The sequence below is a fragment of the Gnatocerus cornutus genome, chromosome 8, assembly GCF_029298725.1.
Source record: "Gnatocerus cornutus isolate USDA-ARS CGAHR chromosome 8, icGnaCorn1.1, whole genome shotgun sequence".
NCBI classification, from domain to species: Eukaryota; Metazoa; Arthropoda; class Insecta; order Coleoptera; family Tenebrionidae; genus Gnatocerus; species Gnatocerus cornutus.
Window position 1 is genome coordinate 16,525,963 of NC_142240.1, and position 26,700 is coordinate 16,552,662.

Below are 26,700 nucleotides of genomic sequence, written 5' to 3' on the forward strand. Positions count from 1 at the left end.
ATTTTGTACTCCGATCGTGCTGAAGTCTTCAAAGAAGATCCTCGATATATGAATGTTAAAAGACAAAGCAAGTTAAGTGTGGGGAGCGATTACCATTTAAAGTATTTCCAAGAGGTTAGTGAGGATTATTTGGAACCGAGACAGTTCGATTCGAAGCTGTATTGCCCCTCAGAGTTACAAGTGCTGTGCCAGGTAATCAGTAACACTCCTAACTTCACTATATTTTTTTTTTATTTCTAGGACCAAGATTTGATTAGTAATAAATAATAAACCCATTATTTTCTCCATCATGTCAGTATTATTTATTAATAAAGTCATTTTGACAACACGTCAATTTTATTTTTAACACAAAACTCTAAACAGTTATGAATCGCCAACAAAGAGAACTGTTCCGAAAATGCCGCAAAATCGGGAAGAATCCTCACATCTCAGGAATCCCAGACCTAGAGCAAATCATAGGGACAACAGTCACGGAAGATCTCCTCGACCGCTTCAAAATCTCCGCGAAAAAACGTCACTACCTCCTAGAATACAAGTGTAAAAGAACAAAAGACATAAAAAAGAAAGAATCGGAGAAGAAACTCGAAGAACTTTATCCTGAAATCCCTGTGTTAAACACGTCACACTCTCAAGTCCGCGCGTTTGCTGAAGCCGGTCCAAGAACCATGAAGCTCATGTTTTTGGGTAATGAAATAATGTTAAAAGTTCAAACTGGAGGATTAGAAGAGAAGTATTCACTCGTTACAAAGACGATTTTGGAAGAAGCTAGAAATGAGTTCATCGAAACCATCCATGGGGTCAGTATTAACGTAAAAGCGAAACCTCTGGATCTGTCCGATGGTCATATTCATTTAGAATCCTTCAGATTCTTCGGGAAGTCCAAACGGTACAACGTTTACTTGAGAAACAGAAAAATCATGTTGAAGAAGTGGAGACTGAACCATCCGCTCATCCGGGCTATACAAAGAGAATGTGTCCTATTGCTACCAGACAAACTTTTTGATTTTGGAGGGAAAAGCAACGATCCTCTTGATCTTCCAACATTAAAAGACCATTTTAAAAGTTACATCAAAGACGCTAAAGTCTTATTCAAAGAACTTTACACGAAACTCATAGTGTTGACACAGAAAGATAAGAGTAAGAACGAAGACCATCTAAACGCTTGCACTGGTTTGTTTTCTGTTCATCTGAGTCGCAGCATCATCCAGACCATGGAGTACATCGTCAGAGTTACCGGTGACGAAGAGTTGATACCCTACCTCAAATTAACTCTTCTTTTTGGTAAAACCGGCCTTTCTTTAAAACCAACAATGCAAGACGTCATCGACTTGTACGTGTTCTTCCTAAAAGAGTTTATAGAGAGTGGACGTAACTTTTTTACTTTGCAAGAAGGGAAGAAAGATGAGCCCCAACAACATTACATGCAACTTAATGTAACTGAAGATTTTCTTCAGTGGTGCATTGCCACAGTTTGCAAAAACATTGGTAAAATGTACGAGCCCATCTTCGACTATCTTCACTACGTTGAGGGGGAATTTGGGGAAGTTTATGCAGATTTTGATTACGACAACGAAGAAGACAAAGATCTTATCTTCAAAAAAGGGTTTATTCAAATCATGTACTTCAAGAGCTACGTGAAGAAAGCCAACACTGATTTAACCAACGAGTATTTCGCTATCGGTCAATTGATACTATCTGAGTATGTTGAAAGTCTGAAGGAGTCTCTCCGAGAGCTCATTAATGGTATTCTGGATAAGTTGAGTTTGTTACACCGTCTGGAGGACGAAGCAATTTGTCAGTGCTTCCAAGACGTCAAAGAGAAAGCGTTGGAAGTCCCTGCCAACACTGAAGAGTTAATAGCGCAAGGGAAGTACATGATTTGGGTTAAAACCGTCCAACTCAAAAACCTCAGAGAAAGAATTCAACAGATGTTGTACAACCTCACCAAAATCATAGAATTTGGTGAGATTTCCAAAGACCACATGGAGCTCAACTCCGACACTGTCAACTGGTTAAAAAACATAGAACCCATATTGGAAATCAACTCCAGCATGTACGAACAACTCAAATTCGAAGCAGAAGAAACGTTACAGCATACCAAAGAAGAGATCGATCAAACTCTGTCCAAACTTCTTCCGTTTTTGGTGATTTTGAACGATATGGATGATGTTACTCACGTGAGAGAGTACGTGCAAACAATGGCGCCGTTTCTAGAAGTCATGCGAGATGTTAGAAAGAAGATAATCTGGAGCAACCACGAAGAATCCAGTCTAGGTTTCAATCTGACTGTCTTCACGAAGTACGAAGAAATGTCGTCGTTTCTTTTCCCTTTCTATCATTTATTAAAAGTTTGTTTGAACCTTGAAAGAAAAATTTCCGTGTGGTTGGACGGTCAGTTTGAGTTTCTCAACGCTGAAGAAAGCGAAACTCTTTTGGAAGAGTTCCAAAAGGAGTTGCAGAAAATCCAGAAAACGTACCGATTGAAGTTGAGGCAAGGTCAAACTGAGGGTGAATTGTTGAGGTTTGAAGGTATACTTGATGATGCAGAGATGGTCAATTGGCCGGTCCCTCTTAAGTTAACCATGAGGGCGATACAGAACATCAAAGACTTCAGGCCTGCGTTAACCATGATGAAGATCATGTGTAATGACGCGCTATTGAAACGACACTGGAAGGAAATGTCTGAGATTGCTGGTTTTGACATGATGCCCAATGCTGGGACTTCTTTGCGCAAGTTGATGAACATGGGATTGGACGCCGACATTGATAAGTACGAGATTATCAGTGCTAGCGCTACTAAAGAAAGAGAACTCTTGAGGAACTTGAATAAAATGCAAGCAGAATGGATTGACATTCGTTTTAAAACCGGAACTTACAAAGACACGGGAATTCCAATTTTAACGCAACTCGACGATATTCAGGTTGTTCTCGATGACCACATTATGAAGACTTTAACAATGAGAGGCTCAGTCTTTGTCAAACCATACGAAACTGAAGTGAGGACTTTCTACGATAAATTGCTGAGGATCAACAGTACGATTGACGAGTGGGGAAAAGTTCAACAGCAATGGCTTTATCTCCTCCCGATCTTCTCCTCCAAAGACATCGTCAGCCAGATGCCCGAAGAAGGTGCACTTTTCAAAGAAGTCAACGACACGTATAAGAGATACATCGACATGGTGTTGAGAGACTCCAGAGTCACAGAAACTGCAGGAGTCGCCGGTGTTCTTGAAGCAATGCTACACTGCATTGAGCTCTTGGAGAAGATCAACGACGGTGTGGTAGCTTACCTCGAAAAAAAGCGACTTTTCTTCCCACGCTTCTTCTTCTTATCCAATGACGAGATGTTGGAGATTCTATCAGAAACAAAAGACCCACTCCGCGTCCAACCTCACCTGAAGAAGTGCTTTGAAGCGATTAATCGCTTGAACTTCGATAGTCTACTCCAAATTCACGCCATGTACAGCCAAGAAGGCGAAGAAATTGCTTTTGTAGACATGATAAAAACTAAAGAATTTGGAGGAAGCGTGGAGAAGTGGCTGATTTTAGTCGAAGACCAAATGGTAAAGTCCGTCAGAGAGCAAATAATTAAGAGCTTCAAGAACTACTTCATGGTACCTCGGACTTTATGGGTGCAAAAGTGGCCAGGACAAGTCGTGTTGGCCGTTTCGCAGGTCCACTGGACTGCTCAAGTCCACAAGGCTCTTAACAGAGAAGGCGGGAAGACTATCCACTCCTTCTCTGACGAACTAAAGGTTCAACTCAAAGACATTGTTGATTTGATCCGCGATCCAACTCTCACTAATCTTTCAAGAATTACCATCAAGGCTCTTATTGTAATTGACGTGCACGCCAAAGACGTAGTCCACGATTTGCATGTAAAGCGCGTACAAAACGACAGAGAGTTCAAATGGTTGTCGCAATTGCGGTATTATCTAGACGACGAAGAATGTAAAGTCCGATTAGTCAACGCAACAGTGAAATACGCTTATGAGTACTTAGGCAATACTGATCGTCTCGTTATCACCCCTCTCACTGATCGGTGCTACAGGACTTTAATAGGAGCGTACCACTTACACCTGAATGGAGCTCCCGAAGGTCCTGCAGGAACAGGAAAAACCGAAACAACAAAAGACTTGGCAAAAGCCCTAGCTGTACAATGCGTTGTCTTTAACTGCTCCGACGGTTTAGACTACAAAGCCATGGGCAAGTTTTTCAAAGGTCTTGCGTCTTGTGGCGCTTGGGCTTGTTTCGACGAGTTTAACCGCATCGACATCGAAGTCTTGTCAGTGGTAGCCCAACAAATCCTTTCGATAGTCATGGCAGTCAGAGCTAATGTCAGCAAATTCATGTTTGAAGGAACGGAAATTTCGTTGAATCCATCTTGTTATGTCTGCATAACCATGAACCCAGGCTACGCTGGAAGATCTGAGCTCCCAGACAACTTAAAAGTGTTGTTTCGTACTGTTGCAATGATGGTACCTGACTATGCGATGATCGGAGAGATTTCTTTGTACTCGTTTGGTTTCATTGACGCCAGGAACTTATCAGTAAAGATTGTCACCACTTATCGACTGTGTTCGGAACAGTTGTCGTCTCAGAATCATTATGACTACGGCATGAGAGCTGTGAAATCTGTTCTTTCGGCTGCTGGAAACAATAAGAGGAACTTTCCAGATGAGCGCGAAGATGTTCTTCTTTTGAGAGCGATTTTGGATGTGAATCTTCCAAAGTTTCTAAACCACGATTTACCGCTTTTTGAAGGGATCATCTCAGATTTGTTCCCAGGTGTCGTTCTTCCAGAAGCTGATTACAAATTGTTGACGGACTCCATGGTGGTGTGTTGCACAAGGAAAAATTTACAACCCAAAGATTCGTTTCTGCTTAAAATCATACAGACGTACGAAATGATGATAGTCAGATGGGGATTTATGATTGTAGGCGAACCTTACGCTGGTAAAACCTCGACTTTGAAGATCTTAGCCGACACTCTAACTTACATCAATGAGCAAGGAAAAGGTGAAGCTAAAGTTGAGTACACGATTTTGAACCCGAAAGCCATCACAATGGGGCAACTCTACGGTCAATTTGATCCAATTTCGTACGAATGGTCTGATGGAGTCGTCGCTACGTGTTTTCGTAATTACGCCAACAGCCCCAGTCCTTACAAAAAATGGATAATCTTCGATGGTCCCGTGGATGCGGTGTGGATTGAAAACATGAACAGCGTCTTGGATGACAACAAGAAACTCTGCTTGATGAGTGGTGAAGTCATGACGTTGTCCAGCACCATGTCGCTGATTTTTGAAGTCATGGATTTAGAACAAGCATCTCCTGCCACCGTACGACACCATTTCTTTCATTTCAGACCATCAACATCAATTTCTAGGTTTCTCGCTGCGGCATGATCTACATGGAGGCGGTGACTTTAGGTTGGCAGCCATTCCTCTACTCTTGGATCGTCAATTGCAACCCAACGTGGTGTAACGAAGATTACAAAACTCTCATTTTGGACATCTTTCTTTGGAATGTCCCTCCATGTCTTTACTTCATCCGGAAGTATTGCACACAGTACTGCAACATTGGTAACATCAACCTGGTAAAGAACATGATGCAGCTCGTTGAAATGTCGTTAAATAAAGCTTGTGGCGAAGCTAACAAACCTGAGGATATCACCAAGAACTTGTTGATTTGGATACAGGCGACGTTCCTCCAAGCTGGAGTTTGGGGTTTGGGTTGTGTGCTGGATTCCGACTCCAAAGTGAAGTTCGATACGTTTTTCAAGCAACTGTGGCGAGGGCAAGTCGAGGGCCATCCTATACCGTCATCATTGGAGAAGCTTGAAGTCTCTATACCCATCGAAGGACTTCTTTACGACTACTTTTACTTCTTTCGCCTCAAAGGCTCGTGGAAGTATTGGCCTGAAGTGGTAAAAAACGAAAGAGTGGACGAATGTAAAAACATCCTCCAGGCATTAATTCCCACTGTTGACACAGCGAGATATATGAATTTGGTAGATTTGCACATCCAGAACAGCGCACCAGTGTTGTTAGTTGGCCCCACAGGCACTGGTAAGAGTTTCTACATCCAAGACCTCCTCATGAACCAACTAGATAAAGAACTGTACCTTCCTTCATTCATAACATTCACTGTGAAGATCACCGCAAACCAGACACAGAACCTCATCATCTCCAAACTCAACAAACTAAGACGTTCGCACTATGGAGCCCCCAAAGGCAAAACGTGCGTTCTTTTCATCGACGATATTAACATGCCGCAGAAGGAAACTTACGGTGCTCAACCACCCATCGAGCTCTTGAGACAGTTTTTCGACCACAAGAACTGGTACGATTTGAAGACCACCGAACCGGTGTTTTTGCACAACGTCATTTTCCTAGCCGCCATGGGGTTAGTTGGTGGTAGCAGACAAGAGATTTATCCAAGATTCTTACGACATTTTAGTATCTTTTCTATCAACGAGTTTTCCGAAGAAACCATGGCGAAGATCTACACCAACGTCTTACATCTTGGGTGGAAAAACAACGGTTTTCCTAGCGATATTATTTCCGTCGCCTTTCAGACTGTGGGGGCTAGTTTAGAGATCTACAAGTCCGCCATTGAAAACTTGCGGCCAACGCCTTCGAAAAGTCACTATGTTTTCAATTTGCGTGACTTTTCACGATTGATTCAAGGTTGCGCAATGTTGCGCAAAGAGTGCGCGGAGACAAAGACAACTTTCTCGAAGATTTGGGTGCACGAGGTCCTCAGGATCTTCTACGACCGTTTGATTGAAAACGAGGACAAAGAGTGGTTGTTCAAGAAGATAAAAACAGTCGTTCGTGACTTCTTCAAAGAGCACTTTGAAACCGTTTTTGAGAACTTACCTAAAACCGATGATAGTCTAACTTTAGAATCAATGAAGAAGTTGATGTTTGGAACTTACTTTGATCAAGACTCCAACGACGATGAGCGGAGGTATGAAGAAACAGTGAACATTAAGAGCTTCGCGGATGTCTGTGAAGCTTGTTTGAATGAATTCAATGCAACTCACAAAACGAAAATGGACGTGGTGCTGTTCGATTACGCTCTTGAACATTTGTCGAAGATCTGCCGGGTCTTGTCGATGGCGTGTGGTAGCGCGTTGTTGGTCGGAATCAGCGGATCTGGAAGACAGTCTTTAACTCGACTAGCATCCGAAATCTACGGACAAGCGCTGTTCCAACCGGAGATCACCAATAACTACTCTATTAATGAGTGGCGAGACGACATCAAGAAGATTCTTAAAGAAGCAGGAGGGCGTGGGCGCCACTGCGTTTTTCTCATCACCGAAGGTCAAATCAAAGAAGAAGTGTTTCTTCAAGACGTGGATTGTCTTCTCAACTCTGGCGAAGTCCCGAACATCTACCAAATCGACGAGAAACAAGAGATTCTTGATATGGTAAGACTGGCGGCTCAAGGCGGTAACCGCAACCTCGACATCAGCGCGCTGTCAATCTTCTACTTCTTTACGAAACGATGTCGGGAGAAACTCCACATTATCTTGTGCTTCAGTCCGGTGGGGTCCACGTTTAGAAACCGTCTTAGACTTTACCCGGCGCTCATCAACTGTTGTACCATTGATTGGTTCGAGGATTGGCCGGAGAACGCGTTGGAAGAAGTCGCGCAGAACTGGATGGCTGAAGTTAACTTATCCGAAGAAGTAAAGAACCAAGCAGTAGTGGCATGCAAGTATTTTCACGTGGCGGCCCGCCAAGTGTCCGATGAGTTCTTCAAGGCAGTTGCACGAAAAATCTACATTACTTCAGCGTCATACTTGGAGCTCATCAGGTCTTTTACTGTTCTCACCAACACGAAACAGACGGAGATTCTTCATAAGCAAAGTCGGTATCTTGGAGGTCTCCAGAAGCTGTTGTTTGCAGCGGAACAGATCGCTGAAATGCAAAAGAACTTGGCAAATCTGCGACCGCAGTTGGAGGACATGAACAAGAAGGCGATCGCCATGATGAAACAAATCGAAACTGAAACTGTGGAAGTTGAAAAGGCTTCAGAACTCGTGAAAAGAGACGAGAAAGTCGCGAACGTGCAAGCCGCAATGGCACAAGCTTTAAAGAAGGAGTGTGAAGCGGATTTGGCTGAAGCTATTCCAATTTTGGAAGAAGCGATCAAAGCTTTGGACACTCTCAAACCTTCAGACATCACTTTGGTCAAATCCATGAGGAATCCACCTGCAGCCATCAAGTTAGTAATGGCAGCAGTGTGTATTATGAAAGACATAAAACCTGCAAGAGTCCCAGATCCTTCAACCGGTCGCATGAGACTAGACTTCTGGGGTCCAAGTGTTAAACTCCTCGGTGAAATGACGTTCCTCCAAGGTCTAAAAGAGTACGACAAAGACAACATAAAACCAGAAATCATGGTGAAGATCCGCAAAGAATACATCCCACACCCAGACTTCAAACCACACGTTGTGGCAAAAGCTTCAAGTGCCGCTGAAGGCCTCTGCAAATGGATCATAGCCTTAGATAAATACGACGATGTAAACAAAATCGTCGCTCCAAAAAAGGCAAAACTCGCAGCTGCAGAACGTGAGTTCGCCGAAACGATGGAGATTCTAAGAAGAAAACGCGAGGAAGTCAAACAGTTGGAGGAGAAACTTGAACTGTTAAACGAACAACTCGCGGAGGCCGTGAAGAAGCAAGGAGAGCTCCAAGCAGACGTGGATCTCTGCAATAATAAATTAATTCGAGCCCAGAAACTAATCGGTGGTCTTGGAGGTGAGAAAACACGATGGACGGCTGCTGCAGGGGCTCTTCAGGTCCAGCACGATTCTCTTGCTGGTGATATTCTGATTTCTAGTGGAATTATGTCGTATTTGTCGCCTCTGACGGCGTATTATCGGCAAAAAACTGTTGCAGACTGGCATAGAATGGTGAAGAAGTTACAAATTCCGTGCTCAGAAACGTTTGATTTTGCCATGGTTCTAGGAGACGACGTGAAGGTACAGAATTGGTACATTAGTGGGCTTCCCCGGGATAGTTTCTCCACGGAGAATGGTATTATTCAAGATAACTCGCGGAAGTGGTCTCTGTTTATAGACCCTCAGTACCAAGCCTCCAACTGGATTAAAAAAATGGAAAAACAGAACTCTTTGTACGTCGTCAAGTTTTCTCACCATGACTATATGAAGAAAATTGAGAATTGCGTTCAGAACGGGTATCCAGTGCTCATTGAAGGAATCGGTGAGAACTTGGAGGCTCCAATAGACCCCATTTTGTACAAAAAGGTCTTCAAGCAAGCAGGCTTCGAAGTTATAAGTCTTGGCGAAAATGTAATACCATACAATAAGAAGTTCCGTCTTTACTTGTCATCAAACCTCAGAAACCCTCACTACCTCCCAGAAGTCTTCAACAGGGTCACTGTTATCAATTTCGCATTAACTCTCGAAGGTCTCCAAGACCAACTTCTGGGCATCGTCGTCGCAGTGGAAAAACCAGAACTACAGCGACTCAAAGAAGAGTTAATCATTCAAAAGGCTGAAAACAAAGCCGCTCTTGACGATGTTGAACGTAACATCTTGAAGACTTTGGCTGAGTGCAAAGGCGACATTCTAGAAGACGAGTCAGCTATACAGATTTTGGATGAATCCAAACTTCTTTCTATGAGTATTCGCGAAAAACAGAGCAAATCTCTTGAGATCGAAAAAACCATCGAAGAGTTCCGAGTGATGTACCAAGGAGTTGCTGAGCACTCTGCGGTTTTATACTACTGCATCTGCGACTTGGGGAACGTGGACCCAATGTACCAATACTCACTTGACTGGTTCATCAATCTCTACATTGGTTCAATCCAAAGAGCTGAAAAGTGCAAGAGCCCGGTGAAAAGATGCGAGAATTTAATAACAGCTTTTACTTTTGATCTGTATTCTAATATAACACGTTCTTTGTTCGAGAAAGACAAGTTGTTGTTCTCGTTCTTGCTGTGTTCGAAGATCCTGATCTTCCAGAAGAAGCTAGACGAGAGAGACTTCATGTTTCTGTTAACTGGAGGTGTTAACGTGGAAAATCCCCTGGAAAATCCGTTAGCGTGGCTACCGAAACAATCATGGGATGAAATTTGCAGAGTCGAGGACTTATCTGCGTTCAAACACTTGAAGAAATCCTTCACGAAAAGCGCGGAGAAGTGGCAGAAGATTTATGATAGCCAACATCCAGAAAAAGAGAAACTACCTTCTCCATGGGAAGATAATCTCAATTCTTTCCGAAAGTTAATCATCACGCGAATTTTAAGACCTGACAAACTGTTAGTGGCGGCCATAAACTACATTTCTACAGAAATGGGGGTTAAATATATAACGCCCCCGCAATTTAACATCGCTGTGTCTTACAACGAATCCTACAATCTTTGTCCTTTGATTTTTATATTGTCACCAGGAACTGACCCTATGGCCGCTTTGGTAAAATTCGCCGAAGAGAAAAGTTACACCGATCAATTCCAATCGATTTCTTTGGGACAAGGACAAGGCCCCCGCGCTTCTGCGTTAATCCAACAAGGACAAATCGAAGGTCTCTGGGTGTGTTTGCAGAACTGTCATTTAGCAACCTCGTGGATGCCGAGTTTAGAGAAGATTTTTGAAGACATGGACTTTTCAAACACGCATGATAATTTCAGACTGTGGCTAACGAGTTATCCTTCCGCGAAATTCCCAGTGTCGATTTTACAAAAAGGAGTTAAAATCACCAACGAACCCCCATCAGGTTTACAAGACAATCTTCTCAAGTCTTATCTCAACGATCCTGTTAAAAATCACGACTTCTACAACGGGTGTCCTGGCAACCAGGAGATGTTCGTAAAGTTGTTGTACGGCATCGCGTTCTTCCATGCTGTGGTCCAAGAGCGACGCACTTTCGGAGCTTTGGGATGGAACATCCCTTATGGTTTCAACGACTCTGATTTTGACATCTCCGTTCAACAGTTGCAGATGTTCATTAATGAGAGCGACAATCCCTATGAAGCCCTTTCGTATTTGATTGGTGAGTGCAACTATGGAGGTCGCGTCACAGATGATTGGGATCGTCGTCTTATTACAACAATCCTGGATGACTTCTTCAACCCAAACATTGTGGCGTCGAGTAATTACCTCTTTAGCGACGCCGGTGACTGTTACGGCCTCCCGGCGAAAATCGATTATCAAGATTTTATTAATCATATTCAGAGTTTACCACACATCCATCCTCCTCAAGTTTTTGGTCTCAATACCAACGCTGGCATTACTAGAGATTTGCAGAATTCGCAGAAGCTTCTCAACTCGGTGTTAATGGCTTATGGTGAGGTGCAAGCAGGAGGAGTTGGAGAAACCGATAAGTACATCATGATACTTTGCTCGGATATCTTGTCGAAGCTACCAAAAGCATTCGATCAAGAAGAAGCAATGAAACGTTTCCCTATTCAGTATTCCGAGTCGATGAACACAGTTCTTGTGCAGGAAATGGAGCGGTTTAACAAACTCTTAGGAGTTATTCGCAACTCTTTGATTAACATGCAGAAAGCGATCCAAGGTCTCATTTCGATAACTCCAGCTCTGGAGGCGTTCGCAGCTTCTCTTCTTATTGCCCGCATTCCAGCAAACTGGGCCGCCAATTCTTATCCCAGTCTCAAGAACTTACCACACTACGTTGCCGACTTTTTACAAAGAATCGAGTTCTTGAATAAGTGGTTCCAGGAAGGCAAACCTAAAGATTATTGGATCTCGGGTTTTTACTTCACGCAAGCGTTTCTTACGGGTGTTAAACAGAACTACGCGCGGAAGTACACAATTCCGATTGATAAGTTGACTTTTGATTTCGAAATAATGAAAATTAACAGAAGTGACAAAGCGGCCAGAGATGGGGCTTATATTTATGGGTTGTTTATGGATGGGGCAAGATGGGATAAAGCTAGAGGGGAGATTGCAGAGTTGCTTCCAAAGATTTTGTACGATGACATGCCGATGATTTTACTAAAACCGATTAAAGAGGTTGATTACAATGAAAAGAGAAGATATAAGTCTCCGGTTTACAAAACTTCGGAGCGAAGAGGTGTGTTATCTACGACGGGACATTCAACGAATTATGTGCTCCCGATTTTATTGAACACCTCTGTTAACCCCGCCCACTGGATCAAAAGAAGTGTGGCGCTACTCTGCCAGTTGAACTGAAGAGTAATTTATATTGATTTTACATTTTAATTATGTAATAAAATAAATGTTAGAAGACTGCAGTTTTTCTTATCATTGTGGTACCTCCCAGTGACTCTTCATATCATATTAATGTTAATTACCCAAATATGATACGTGGTACGCCCCCTAAAACTCTGACGCCCAGTGGATCTCTAACACGCATCATTTCAGTGCGATTCGTCTTTGAAAATGGTTCTTCGACTGAAATAACATGATTTTTATTAACGTTCTTTTAGTTTCCACGTTTTTTCATGTTGTCTACACGCAGAATCTACAGAGTCCGTCGTACCAGTAAGTACTTCTTTGTTTTTATTAAAAGTAATTAATTTCTTCGTCGTTGCAGACCAAGAATTGTTGCTCAAGATGGCCATCTGTACATTTACGCCGCTGAACATAAAAATATTAGTTTTATAGCTCCAGGAAGAGGAGTGCACGTTAATGGAATAGACATTCTGCAATCAACAAAAATCGTAAGAGTGCGGTTCCGTGCGTTAAAAAGTGACTATTTTTTTTTAGTCCAATAACGCGCTACAAGAATTCAAAACTTACCAGGCGAACTTCGCCAGCTCTTTTGAGAAAATCTCCAAACTCGAGCGTCTCATCGATGATGGTTTGTTACGTAAAATCAATGAAATTGGTGGTACGAATAGTACAGACATTCCTGTTAGCTCTCCTGTAAGTGTCTTCCTCGAAGTAATTGTTAATTGAAGTTTAGTCCGTAGTGCGCAGTGTCCGAAGACTTAATCGAAGAGTTAACAATTTGCAAAAGTCCGTTCGAGCATTAACTTTACTTTTAGCACTGGATGAGTGCTCAAGTAACCCTTGTAAAAACGGAGCTACTTGTCAGGATTTGTTCAATGGTTTTGTTTGCCAGTGTCCTCCGGAGTGGGAAGGCGCTCTCTGCGACAAAGACGTGAATGAGTGTGCTAGGTTTGCAGGGACGGATTTGGGGTGCCAGAACGGCGCTTCTTGCGTTAACAGACCTGGATCATACGAGTACAGACAAAATTAAAGCACTAAAGAGATTTTAACTGTTTTATTTCTTTTTTAGATGCATCTGCATTCGTGGCTGGTTCGGCATTCACTGCACCCAACGCGCAAATGACTGCAAATCAGGCTCCAACTCAGAACTCTGTGGTCATGGTACTTGCATAACTCAGTACCACGAGGGTGGGTTCAAATGTATCTGTGATCAAGTACGTTTTATTCCGTTCTATAGTACAGTTAATGGTTCGTTTTTGTAGGGATGGACCACTGATGGTACAAGTCCTGCTTGCAACACTGACGTTAATGAATGTACCATGAACAAACCTCCATGTTCTGTGAATCCTCCAGTTACGTGTATAAATCTCCCGGGGACGTTCCACTGCGGCAGTTGCCCGCAAGGTATCAGAGTGTATAAATCGACGGCAAAGAGTTGTAAAAGGAAATTTCAGGGTACAGTGGCAATGGGTATCACTGTATAGATATAGACGAATGCGCGAGTTCCAATGGTGGGTGCAGTACCAACCCCATGGTCCAATGCATCAACACTCTTGTAACACTAATTTTGGGGTTGTTATTCATTTTAACTTTGTTTTACAGGGCTCCAGAATGTGTGGAAGTTGTCCTCCTGGTTATACAGGTGACGGAACAATTTGCTCGTATTCAGGACTGTGTAGTGTCAACAACGGCGGGTGTAATCCCTTAGCGACTTGTCGAAGCAATACAAGTATGACCATCAACCCTCTTTGTCAAAACTAACTGAATATTTAAGGAATTAGCGGTACATCCGTCGAATGCATTTGTCCTTCTGGTTACGTGGGTAACGGTATTGGTCCTGCAGGTTGCACAAGAACTCTAATTCCCACCCTAAACGCTTGTAACCCCAACCCTTGTACCCATGGTAGTTGTAGACTGAACGGTACCAACGACTATGTCTGTGACTGCTACAGGAGATATACAGGTCGCAACTGCAACTCGTTTCGAGACTTATGCGACTCCAGCCCTTGTCAAAATGGTGGTACTTGTGTGTCAATACTTGGAATATCCTACCGTTGCATCTGTCCAACTGGTTTTACTGGGTACCGCTGCGACACTGAAAGACAAGGTACCTAATATTACAGTAAAACCTTGTTTTTGTGACCACAATTTTACAGCTTGTGGTGGACAACTTAATAGTGAAAATGGCACTCTGACGTTTCCAACAGTTCAAAGTTACGGACATTCTTTAAGTTGCGCATGGACTATAGAAACCAATGAAACTAAAATTCTTAACATCACTTTTGACAGGTTTAGTGTAGAGGAATCCTACAGATGTAGATACGATTGGTTACAAGTAAGAACGAAGAGTGTTAGACAACCAATCTTAGAGTTGATTTCAGATCCATGATGGTACCAACACGATGTCGCGTTCCATTGGTCGCTTCTGTGGTCACGACTTACCAAACGGTGGTACCATCATTTCAACTCATAATGTCGTCTACTTGTGGTTTAGATCCGACCACTCGGTTGCTTCATCTGGTTTTAATTTAACTTGGACATCGATAACTCCTTGTAAGTCAGAGAAAAATCGAATTTTTTTTTGTGGAAAAAAGGTTTTTAGTTTGTGGCCAGGAGCTGCAATATGTGACAACGCATGGAACTATTCACTCTCCTGGGTCTCCCGGAAATTATCCCAACAGTAGAGACTGCTACTGGCCACTGCAAACTCAAGCCGGAAAACGGTTTCTCTTCCATTTCTTCACGCTGATGATTGGGAATAACTCGGACTGTAGTGCCGACTACTTAGAGGTGATTATTGTCGTCGGATAATAAACCAAAACGTTTCCTTCAGTTTATTACAGGAACGCAGTACGCTGATCCTGTCTTCGCCAAATTTTGCAACACTTCTCACCCAACACCTTTATTTTCTCAAAGCGCTGAGGTTCTGGTCCACTTCCACTCAGACGCCACTCTAAATTATCCCGGTTTCCAAATAACATACTCGGTCGTTGAAGGAATGCCTGGTTGTGGTGGCGTCTACACCCAACACCAAGCCGAAATCCGCTCACCCTCATTCGATGGAAACTACCCTAATGACGTACAGTGCGAATACAAAATCCAGCTTCCCGAAAACTCCAGAATCAAACTCACGTTCTTATCATTTGCTCTGGAATCATCGGAAGGGTGCCAATTCGACTATGTCGCGGTAAAAATTTCGAATGAGCACCACTGGTTTCACAATCGCGTTTTTTAGATTTATGCCGGCAGTACAGTGGACGCACCGTTGATCGGAAAGTACTGTGGTAGTACCATACCGGCGACATATGTCGCTGAAGGAAACCAATTGTTGGTGGTTTTGAAAACCGACTGGGCTACAGCTGATGGTGGATTCGTGTTGAAATACGAAACAGGTTGGTTTTAACTTTCCACTAAAAATATAAAAAGTGTATTGTAGTGTGTGGAGGCAAATTCACCGCGTCTTCTGGAACATTCACCTCTCCTGGATATCCAGTGAAATATGAAAGTTCTTTGCATTGCATCTACGAAATAATCCAACCCTTGGGAACCATCATTAAACTACAAGTTTTAGATTTGGATTTAGAAGTAACTTCTTTCCCAGACTGCACGTACGACTTCCTTGAAGTAAGAAAGTTATACAAAAATCTAAACGTAGTTTTCACGATTTGTTTAGATTAGGGATGGTCATGATGAAAATTCAACTCTCGTGGGGCGGTACTGTGGCAGTTTCCCTTCCTGGGTGCTGTCAAATTACAACTACTTGTACCTTAAATTCGAAACTGACAATAACAACGAAGGGCGCGGTTTTAAAGCAAACTACACCAGTGAAACTTTAGGTATTTTAGGTAGTTTTTCTAGTATCTGGCATCATTTAATTATTTCTACAGGTTGCGGAGGAATAATGAAAGACGCCACTGGTACTTTCTCCACCCCTAACTACCCTCAGATGTACCTCCCTGGTACAACATGCAAGTGGATCATTGCAGCCCCTCCAAAACACGTCATTCAGTTGATCTGGATGAACTTCCAAATCGAAAAAAGTTTCGAATGCATGTATGACTACGTTGAAGTTTTTGATAACAACACCGAAACTGGAAAAGGGACATTAATTGGAAAGTTCTGTGGCCCGACTAATCCACCAACGCTGTTGAGCACGTCGAATTTAGTCACGGTGACGTTTTTGAGCGATCGGAGTCAAAATATGGCCGGATTTCTGGCGTCTTACAATACCATCCTAGAGACAAACGGTTTGATTATAACGTGAAGTTGCAGCAACATTATTTTCATTTTTATAGTATGTGGAGGGAACTACTACTCCGAAGCTGGTACTTTAAAATCTCCAGGTTTTCCAAGCGATTATCCGACCCACATGGATTGTATTTGGACTATCCAAGTGAAGCCGGGCCATCAAATTCTGTTAAATGTCACCGACTTCGAACTTGAACCATACACAACTTGTAGATACGACTGGCTGGAAATTCGGTACGACTACGATTTTTTTACAGAACTCTTTCTACAGCTGCTGTTGCAGAAATGGGGGGAGCTCAGTCTCACCACTGCTTGGAAAATACTGTGGGACTACCATCCCTAAATTAATACCCTCCCACACCAACAAAATGTACATTTATTTCCGATCAGACATGACAAAATCCCATCGGGGTTTCAAGATAACATGGGAAGCTACAGCGACGGGTTGTGGTGGTTCGCTTACAAGCCCCACTGGCTCGATAATCTCCCCAAATTACCCAGAGCCGTACTCAGTAAACACTGAATGCACGTGGAAAATTTCCATCAGTGTTGGTTCTGTAATCCAAGTGGTTTTCTCGGATTTAGATCTGGAGGAGCACACACTTTGTTCTTTGGATTACGTCGAGGTGAGCACTTTGTGGTTTGAGGTTTCAGAATACGAAGACTTTTGTAGATTTTGGATGGCCCAACTTATAATTCAAAGTCGTTGGGACGGTTCTGTTCTTCAATTCATCCTTCTTTCATACGGTCAACTTCCAACACTCTTACTGTTAAGTTCAGATCAGATATTAGTCGCAATGGTCGAGGCTTCCAGTTGCAATATACCACAAGTAAGTCGAAATGGGCCGAAACAAAAATAACTTTTTTTCGTAGTGTGCAACAACACCTTGAAAGGTTTCAGTGGAGTTATAGAAAGTCCAAATTTCCCCAATAATTATCCGAACTCGGTCAATTGTAATTGGGAGATTGAGGTGACTGATAGAAATAAAATTAACATCTCATTCTCTCATTTTGATTTGGAACAAGTTGTTGTACATCCAATTGGAAACCAGTCGAATTCCAACAAGTGTAATTATGACTTCGTCGAGGTATTATACCTCGAGCCCGTCGAAGAATACGAAGAAGCAGGCGAATTCCAAAAATACGGAATTTATTGCGGCGCGAACATGCCACCCCAAATCACTCTCAATTCGAATCATGCCAAAATCCGCTTTGTTACCGACAATTTAATTCACGGCAACGGTTTTCGTCTTGAGTGGCAAATCGAAGGTTGTGGCGAAGTACTCACTCATCCTAATGGTACTATCGAGTCTCCTAATTATCCACATGCTTACCCTCCTTCCGTCGTCTGTAACTGGAAAATTGTCATCGATTACGGTCAACACATCGAGATCACTTTCCCTCAGTTGGAACTAGAAGAAACTTCCGCCTGTCATCTTGATTACATTCGACTTTACAATGGTGAAGACGACACGTACCCAGAAATCGGCACTATTTGTCATCAGAACAAACCAGTGACTTTGAGGAGTTCAGGAAACGTCATGTACATCCAGTTTAGAGCCGATCAGTCCGTGCAAGGGCTGGGATTCAGAGCGAACTACACCTCCATGCCCACCAGTAAAACATGACAAAACGCATTTTTCATTAAATCTCCTCGTAACTTTTTCAGAGTGTGGAGGAAAATATATAGCAGATAAAGCCACCATCATGTCTCCAAACTACCCCCAAAATTACGACGTCAATGACACCTGCGGTTACGAAATTCAAATAACAGCAGGACACGTCATTGCTTTAGACTTTGAAGACTTTGACTTGTATGAGGACGAAAACGTTAACTGCTCCGCTAATAATAACAGCTACGTTAAAGTCTACGATGGTCCCTCGATTGAATTCCCCCTTTTAGCTAAAGTTTGTGGTAAAAATGCACCCAATGGTACTATCTTGAGTACCACCAACCAAATGTTTATTGAAATGGTGACCAGAACTGATACCGTCGCCAAAGGTTTTGCTGCAAAATATCGACGAGTAAGTTAAAAGTGGGTGTGTGTTCGAAATAACGTTTTTATAGCAATGTGGAGCCCGCATTGAAGCCGAGGGTACTGGTACCATTAGGCTAAACCCCAACGATCTAGACTACGATGACTACAACTGCTCTTGGACCATCGTTTCTAAGGATCCTAGCAAACATGTTTCACTCACTGTAACTCATTTAGATTTAATGTTCAGTTATTGCGACGGTAGTGACTTTAAACCTTTGAAAATTTATAATGGGGACTCTTCAAACTCGCCCCTTTTGGCGTCGTTTTGTGGCTCTCAAATCCCACCGACTCTCACAACCGATGGTTCAGCAATGCACATTGATATAGAATACAATTCGGCTTTCTTTGCAACCTACTCAGTTTTTGATTCCCGTAGGTACTTTGCAAAAAACTTCATGATCTGAAAGAGTGTTTCAGATTGTGGCGGTACTTTAACATCCACTGAGGGTGCGTTTGCGTCTCCTGGTTACCCCAGAAAGTACCCCATGGACACAGAATGCGAATGGACACTCGCCATTACTGAAGGGAACCACGTAACTTTGAGTTTCAGCGATTTTAGTTTACTCCAGTCAGATCATTGTAATACTGACTATCTCGAAATTAGACAAAATAACGGAACTGGAAAACTCTTGGGGACTTTTTGTGGTGACGAAGAACCAACTAACATCACCAATGTTGGTAGTTTGTGGATTTTTTTGAAAACGAGTAGCGTGGAAGGCGATCTTTCCGGTATCACTTCTAAAGGGTTCCGTGCGGAGTACCACTTAAGTACTGTCATTTTTACGTCTTCGTTGTCTTTAATTTTAGTTGTAGATCATGACAATCAGTTGACTGGACCTTCTGGGAGAATCGTGTCACCTCTCTACAAACTAGGATTTCCTCTCTATGGGGAATTCTTTTGGACTATTACAGTGAGCCACGGAAAACGGATAATGTTATCCTTCAAAGACATGGTTCTTGAAAACGGAGAAGAGATCTGCTTTGCGGCGCTTTATGTAAGTGACTACATTAATTAGTTAGAAGTTCTCTGATTTATTCATAGATCTACGATGGGGCTAACAATGAAGCTCCTTTAATCAAAGAATACTGCGGTAGCTATTTACCCGACGCTATCAAAAGCGCCACCAATGTTCTCTTCATCAAGTTTAGCGGATATAGTTCTTCGAGAACCTCCGCAAGATTCATTCTTGAGTGGATGGAAATCGGACAACAAACATCTCCGCTTTTCCAACCAACGCCAAGTAATACTTCTTTTGTAGATTTACTTTTTCTAACAGACAATGAGATTTTAGACATTACTTGCGGGAATCCAGAACCGGTAGATCTCAATGCTCTAATGAATCAAACTGAAATTCAATCACCCGGTTTCCCTAATGGGTACGATAAAAATCTAAACTGCCAGTGGGTTATAACAACGATTCCCATGAACCACCTACTCATCCGTCTTAAAGAAGTAGATTTGTCGCCATCGTATGGTATTTCGTGTTATGGAGACTACATTGAAGTCTTTGAGAAAAAAATAAATGAAGATTGGACTTCCATGCGAAAGTTTTGCCGCGACAATGAGACATCAATTGTCACACATACTTCAAATATGATGAAGATTGTATTCAAGAGTGATACGTATGGGAACAAAACAGGATTTTCTGCCATCATCAGTGAAGGTAAAATTGTCATTTTTGCAATCTTCATAGTAAAATATTCAATTATAGTGTGTGGAGGAACACTAACTGCTCCTTCGGACTATATAATTTACAACAACAATACTAGAAAAGGTTACGGTAGACAGTACTCGACTGTGGTAAGTTCAATTCAGATTAAAAGTTCGTTTTCTGAAGAAATTTTAGTGTCAATGGAACATCACTGTCTCACCTGGGAAAACGATAGAAATTGAGTTTCTCGAATTTGACATCCACCACGACAGCGATAAAGGCTGCAACAACTTCTTATTGGTACTAATAACACTAAATTTGCCTTTATAACATCGTGTTTTAGCTACGAAACGGCAAATTTTCCGACTCTCCGATTTTAGGCGATGGCAAATACTGCGGAAGCCAACCACCTCAAGTTCTTAAAACCACCAGTAACAACGCTTATATTAAATATTCCGGACTTTTTTCATTAGCTGTGAGTAATTTAAAATCGTAAGTTTCATCTCACATGTTTTTTAGAATTTCAAACTGCGGTACCGTGAAATCTCTTATCTTTGTGGTGGCGACATTACTTTAACTCAATTTGAGAATATCACAGCTATTACTTCTCCTAATTACCCCCTGATTCCACCCCCACACGTGGAGTGTCTTTGGAGGGTTCGTGGACCACCGGGAGAGATAATTCGAATAGACTTCCTCGATAGATTTGATATAGAAGCAAAATCAAAAGAGTAAAAACTTTTTCTTGTACTATTTCTTATTTAACCCGAGATTTATAGGTGTCCCAACGAGTTTGTTCAAATTCGCGATGGTGCCACAATTTACTCTAGAATAGTGGGTACTTTTTGCGGGAAAAAACCAAATTCTCAGTTCACAACAGACAACATGATGCTCGTGAGATTCTTCACTCAGCTCAATGAACCAAGCAACGGATTCAAAGCGCGAGTGACGATTGGTGAGTACCGTATTAGATTCCATTGGAATTTCATGGTTCTATTTCAGCTAATTGTGGTGGTACCATCCATGATAAGAAAGGACAAATTCAGTCGCCGTTTTTCAACGTCCCATCGCGATTCCCAGTTGGTGTTAACTGTACTTGGCACTTGATAGCCCCAGCTGATCATGCTACGAAAATAAAATTCGATAAGATTGATTTGGAACAGTCTGAGATTTGTACGCTAGTCGACCATGTGTCGATTTACGAGCCGAACAATGTTGACAACGGAGGTAATCTTCTCTTTATATTTCCGCCATTACAACTCCCCACTTGTAGTATCTTCATTGGGTACCTTCTGTGGGAAACAAGTACCAAACCCCATCCAATCTGAAGGGAACGAAGTCGTAGTAAACTTCCAAACAAGCAAAGAAAAGAAAGAATACAACGGATTTTCTTTGAAGTTCAACGCAAGCATGGATGGTGAGTTCCTCATCTTAATTTTCACCTTTTAATAGTTTCGTAGTATGTGGTGGTACCATCGAAGCCCCCGAAGGGACTCTTCAATCTCCCGGCTACCCAGCGCCCCATAAAAGCTACCGAAGATGCAGTTGGTACATTAAAGTACCACAAGGACGCCGCGTAACTTTCACAATGGAGGACATTGATCTAACCCCTCGCATGTCAGGTTCGTGGTACAATGGTATTGCATTTTACAACGACAACCACTTCCGAGGATTTATCCAGAAGATTAGTTCTAACACTAATAACAAAGTTGAGTCGACAGAGAATCATGTCTTTGTGTACTACTGGAACTCTGGTCGCGGCGGACGCGGCTTCAAAATTAAATACACGTCAAATGAACCTTCATGTACGGTTTTGATGGTACGTTTTTTGGTACTAAATTTCCATTTTAGATTGTGAAGGGGATTTGAATCAAGATAGTGGACTTATAACACAACCAAATACGACGTTTCCTTATTTCTGTACTTACACACGCGACAAGAGGGCTCCAGGTACTACTTTTGTAATGTCAGTTGCCACGGTTACCAATGGGACTCGACCAAAATCGGGCTGTCTTACATATCTAGCTAGTATTAAAATAGAATCAGATGAAGTCGAAGAGCCCGTTCGAACGGTGGATTGTATACCAAGTACCACAATCGTCCGATCACCGTTAGCTCATTTAAAAGTGACCATTTTTGAGTACATTAGGAGAAATACCATCATACAATATACAATTTCTTTTAATACGTACCAATGCGGAGGTATACTAACCAGTGAAACGGGTACTATTAAGAGCCCCGGCTATCCGAACAAGTACTCGAAATCGATGGAGTGTTCATGGTTGCTCAAATTACCCGCAGAACAAAGAGTTCTTTTGACCTTTGAAGATCTGAATCTGGGCGACAATTGCGAGAAGAGTTACTTAGATGTTTACAACGGAGGAAGCCCAAATAGCCCAAAAATCGATCGGTACTGCCAATCTAACAAACCTAGTGCGTTAACATCCCAAACTAACACTTTGTGGATCGAGTACAAGTTCGACAAAGACTCAAATTCCAAAGGCTTCAGTCTCAAATACGAACCGAAAATACAAGGTAATGAAAATTCCGTTACAAGAGTAAGTTAACGCGAGTTTGCAGGATGTGGTGGAATGTTCCACGACCGTACTAGAATAATAGAGACTCCTTCGTTTCCTGATGACTACCCGAACAACGCAGAGTGTCTATGGGAACTTAGAAGCGACGGAGGTTATCACATCGGACTTGTTTTCACAACGAGATTTCAAATAGAGGAGAGCGATAATTGCGAAAATGATTACGTGGAGATTTGGGATTGGAAAAACGACGAATGGGTGTCTTTGGGCAAAAAATGTGGAAGAGAACTTCCTGGTGCTATCAACTCCACGAGTACCCGCTTAAAGGTACTGTTTAGAAGCAACGAGAGAATTGGAGGAAAAGGGTTTAGGGTAAGAATTTACAATAAATAACATTTAAGTCTCATCCTAAATAAATAGGCACAATGGGAGTGGAACTGCGGGGGCCAATTTACCGCAGACAAAACGGAACGTTTTATCGTCAGCCCCAATTTTCCACGAACATACCCGAAGAGTATGAACTGCTTGTACAAAATTTCTGGAAATGTATCTCGTTACGATTACATTAATTTAAAAGTTTACAGTTTTGATCTTGAAGGATGTAAGTTTGCAACTTATAGTGTTGTCATAACATGATTTTTTTTAGCGGGAACTAATTGTAAATACGACAACTTCACCGTCTCGCACATCCATAATTCATATTCACAATTAAGAAATATTTTCTGTGGTTCAAAAATCCCCTTAAACATGCGTTTGAGTAATGGGATACAAATTCACTTTAAAACCGACGCTTGGGTTCAAAGAACTGGGTTTAAGTTGTCGTACCAACTTGATGGTAAGCCTATGTTAGCGTAAGAAATAAATTTGCAAGTACCTTTTAGATTGTGGCGGGGATATTACCACCCCAACTGAGATATCATCTCCACAAATGAGCATGGAGAGAAATCCTTCTTTATATTTTGGCTATGTTAATTGTCTCTGGAACATAACAGCTCCACCTAAAAAAACTACCGTCATCAAATTCCAAACATTTGACATGGCTTACACCCCTGGATGTTACTTAAACAACTTGGAAATTTTCAGAGGAGTTGCACAATATAGAAGTAATCGTCTAGCAAATTTGTGCGGAAATTTAAATGACCATCCACCTGTTTTCAAGTCAGAGAACAGATCACTTCTCATGTCGCTAAGAGGGGATCGGACAACGACACAAACTGGTTTCAAAGCTTCAGTTTATTTCGCCGATGGTAAGATAGAATTGTTGTAAATTCCTCTGACTTTTCTTATAGGACCCGCGGAAGGTTGTGGCGGAACTATTCAAATTGAAGACAGCACCACCATAACTGCTCCTAATTTACCAGACATGGATTGTATTTGGGAGGTTCAGTCCCCAGTTAGTACCATCATCAAGGTGCATTTCGATGAGTTCAATTTACCCACAAGGTGCGGTTTGAATCAAACACATCAAAATTGTAGCTGCGCTTCTTTAGAGGTAACCAAAAGTACCAAAAGAATCAAAACCGAACGTCAGTTTTAGATCAAGGATGGTAATCCCAGTATTGCCGAAACTATCGAAAGTTTCTGTGGTATCAACAGTAAGAATTTCGGAAGAGAGCTTTCTTCGTCGAGGAACTCATTGGGAATCAGATTGTACACGAGAGGTACCACCACCAAAGCTTTTCAAGTGAAGTTAAAGGTGCAAGTTTGTAAGTACCGTACCAAAAACGACTCTTTTTTAATTTTTTTACTTAAGCTCGGTGTGGTCCGATCTACCTCAATGTCTCCGACGAAATTCAAACTTTGGTTTCGCCCGGCTACCCCAATAAGTACCCCAGCGATTTAAAGTGTTCGTGGTTGATCAAAGGCAATAACAGATTTGTAGTGCGTTTTATCGATTTTGATTTGAATGAAGGTGATCATCGAATCTCGAACATTTGCGGTGAAGACAGACTGGAAGTCATGGATGAAAGGGTAAGAATTTGGTAGATTTTTCTTTGCTTCAGTTTGTTTTTTCAGCATGGACGGCACATTCTGTCGGATGGGTTAGGACCAAATTTCATTATAGCAGGCGACAAGAGAAATACAACCGAATTTTACGTAATGTTTGGTTTAAATTTTTCTTTTTTTTTATAACAATCTGACTTTTAGCCCTACATGTCGGGCATGATAGGGGCCCATCAATTCTGTGGTAAATCAGAGAAACCTTTTGATTATTATAGTAACTACAATTCGTTCATCCTCAAATTTTCGAGTGGGAATAAGGAGGAAAACCGCGGTAAAGGGTTCAAACTGCAGTACCACAACATTGGTTGTAACAGAAACTACACTTCCTTACAAGGACGCATCTTTGAAGTAGTAAAAAAGGATTGTTATTTCACTATTACAGTCCCACAAAATTACACAATTGCCGTTGCTTTTATACGACTCCTTGCGTTCAGTTCCGAGAATTGTGCGAATACAGGATTAGAAATCCGAGATGGTTCCGACAAGGGACCGGTGGTATCAAAAATGTGTTCGATCGCTTTACCAAATCCTGTGTTTTCAAGTAGAAATACTTTATGGATACATATGTGGAATAAAAACAGCCAGTATAGGGTTGAAGCTGATTTCGTCTACACTGCTTCAGATAAAGGAAGGGGCTGTGGAGGCGTCCTTTATAATTATCAAGGGATTTTTTCGAGTCCTTTGTATCCAATGGCTTACAAAAACAGCACTCCTTGCGAATGGGACGTTCGAGTGCCCATTGGTATGAGAGTCGCCCTTAAATTTACAGGTGAGAAAAGGGAGACTTTTATTTAAAAATTTTGCCTTTTTTTTGTAGTTTTCGACATTCAAGACGACTGCGAACAAAATTACGTCACAGTGATCACTTACGAGAATTCTGAAGAAAATGAACACAATTTTTGTAAAAATGTAAGTTTAGTCCCGTTTATCTCCACTTTTTATTTATTTATTTTTTTTTGTAGAGCAACCCAGCGATCTTGTATTCGAGCTCGCACCTTCTGGTTAAATATCAGTCTTCTGTCAACAACGGGGGAACAGGATGGATGGCTTCATTCCAAGCCGTGGCACAATAATTACATAATATTCAACTTTGTATTCATTTTTAATTCAAACAACATCCACAATATCAAAACAATTGCATATTGCTTGTATGCTTTATAATTGCATATTGTATTTTGAATAAAAAATATCTGCAAAAACGAAGTTTATTATTTGGATTTACATTGGGGGTACAAATTTGACTAAAAGTAGAATTTTGGAATGTGGGCGGACCACAGTTGATAAAGATAAGAATTAAAAGAATTAATCAGTTGTAAGTGGTAAATAGTACTAAATACTTCTACATATTTAAATCTACTTTACTCAGCGCGCTGATTTTGCAATAAATAATTTGAAATTTATTATACAGCGTGTTTCAAAATGATTTTCATCTAGTTGCCTTTGGAATGAAATCATATTGTTCCGCTCGCTTTTTACTAGTTCTGTCACTTTGGACTCATGTCAATGATGTTACTTGGCAAACGTTAAAATTGCCAATAGGGAAATTATTTAAACAACAAACAGCAAAATTAGGCAAAGATTGAGTCAGTTTTATCCCCTCAGCGATCCAGCCGTCCTAAATCACTGTATACTTTATAATTTTTTAAAAGTATTTTAAAGTTATTCAACCAACATTCCAATCATTATCTTCTCAGAGCGGCATTTTTTAATTTGTACGGGAAATCAGAGGTGACTAGATGAAAATCTTTTTGAAACACGATGTAAAAGAGTGTAAGGAAGCAAATTATTCACTCCAAAAATCTTACACTCTTGATCTACGATCTCGAAAATAACTGATTTTTGTCGTGAATAATTTGCCCTTACACTCGAATGTAATACTAGATTTTACACTAAAAGAATTGATAGAAGAGACAGCAGTGACAAATTTTTACTATTTAGAAAACTATGTCTGCGTTGTTGTCTTTATGATCTCTAGAAAGTACACCTAATAGAGTACTTTATCTGCCTCAAATGAGTGAATAAAGACC

General features: G+C 41.5%; 2 protein-coding genes across 3 annotated transcripts; both read left to right on the plus strand.

Moving 5' to 3' along the window:
- Nucleotides 1-365: 365 nt before the first annotated feature.
- Dhc62B (Dynein heavy chain at 62B) lies at nucleotides 366-12,193 on the plus strand. Its single transcript, XM_088043923.1, has 2 exons — nucleotides 366-5,342; nucleotides 5,390-12,193. Exons 1-2 carry the CDS (start codon nucleotides 366-368, stop codon nucleotides 12,191-12,193), a joined length of 11,781 nt encoding a protein of 3,926 aa, XP_087900049.1.
- Nucleotides 12,194-13,500: 1,307 nt separating this feature from the next.
- Nucleotides 13,501-25,756, plus strand: LOC148170451 (cubilin-like). Of its 2 annotated transcripts, XM_088042992.1 has the most exons (42): nucleotides 13,501-13,600; nucleotides 13,651-13,751; nucleotides 13,799-13,925; nucleotides 13,971-14,303; nucleotides 14,353-14,531; nucleotides 14,578-14,749; nucleotides 14,799-14,986; nucleotides 15,030-15,383; nucleotides 15,432-15,588; nucleotides 15,633-15,820; nucleotides 15,870-16,032; nucleotides 16,084-16,443; nucleotides 16,492-16,678; nucleotides 16,728-17,070; nucleotides 17,118-17,274; nucleotides 17,318-18,061; nucleotides 18,114-18,469; nucleotides 18,513-18,855; nucleotides 18,901-19,251; nucleotides 19,297-19,478; nucleotides 19,526-19,724; nucleotides 19,776-20,147; nucleotides 20,196-20,284; nucleotides 20,331-20,435; nucleotides 20,479-20,610; nucleotides 20,655-20,866; nucleotides 20,915-21,090; nucleotides 21,138-21,362; nucleotides 21,409-21,552; nucleotides 21,596-21,940; nucleotides 21,987-22,670; nucleotides 22,716-23,041; nucleotides 23,090-23,270; nucleotides 23,316-23,504; nucleotides 23,551-23,916; nucleotides 23,959-24,161; nucleotides 24,207-24,375; nucleotides 24,423-24,640; nucleotides 24,686-24,766; nucleotides 24,818-25,442; nucleotides 25,491-25,582; nucleotides 25,636-25,756. In XM_088042992.1, the coding sequence occupies exons 1-42, from the start codon at nucleotides 13,516-13,518 to the stop codon at nucleotides 25,744-25,746; spliced, it is 10,314 nt and encodes a 3,437-aa protein (XP_087899118.1). In that variant the 5' UTR covers nucleotides 13,501-13,515; the 3' UTR covers nucleotides 25,747-25,756. The 2 variants fall into 2 exon arrangements, with proteins under 2 accessions (XP_087899118.1, XP_087899119.1); XM_088042993.1 differs by having other exon boundaries at nucleotides 13,516-13,600; nucleotides 19,526-20,147.
- The last annotated feature ends 944 nt before the right edge of the window (nucleotides 25,757-26,700 follow it).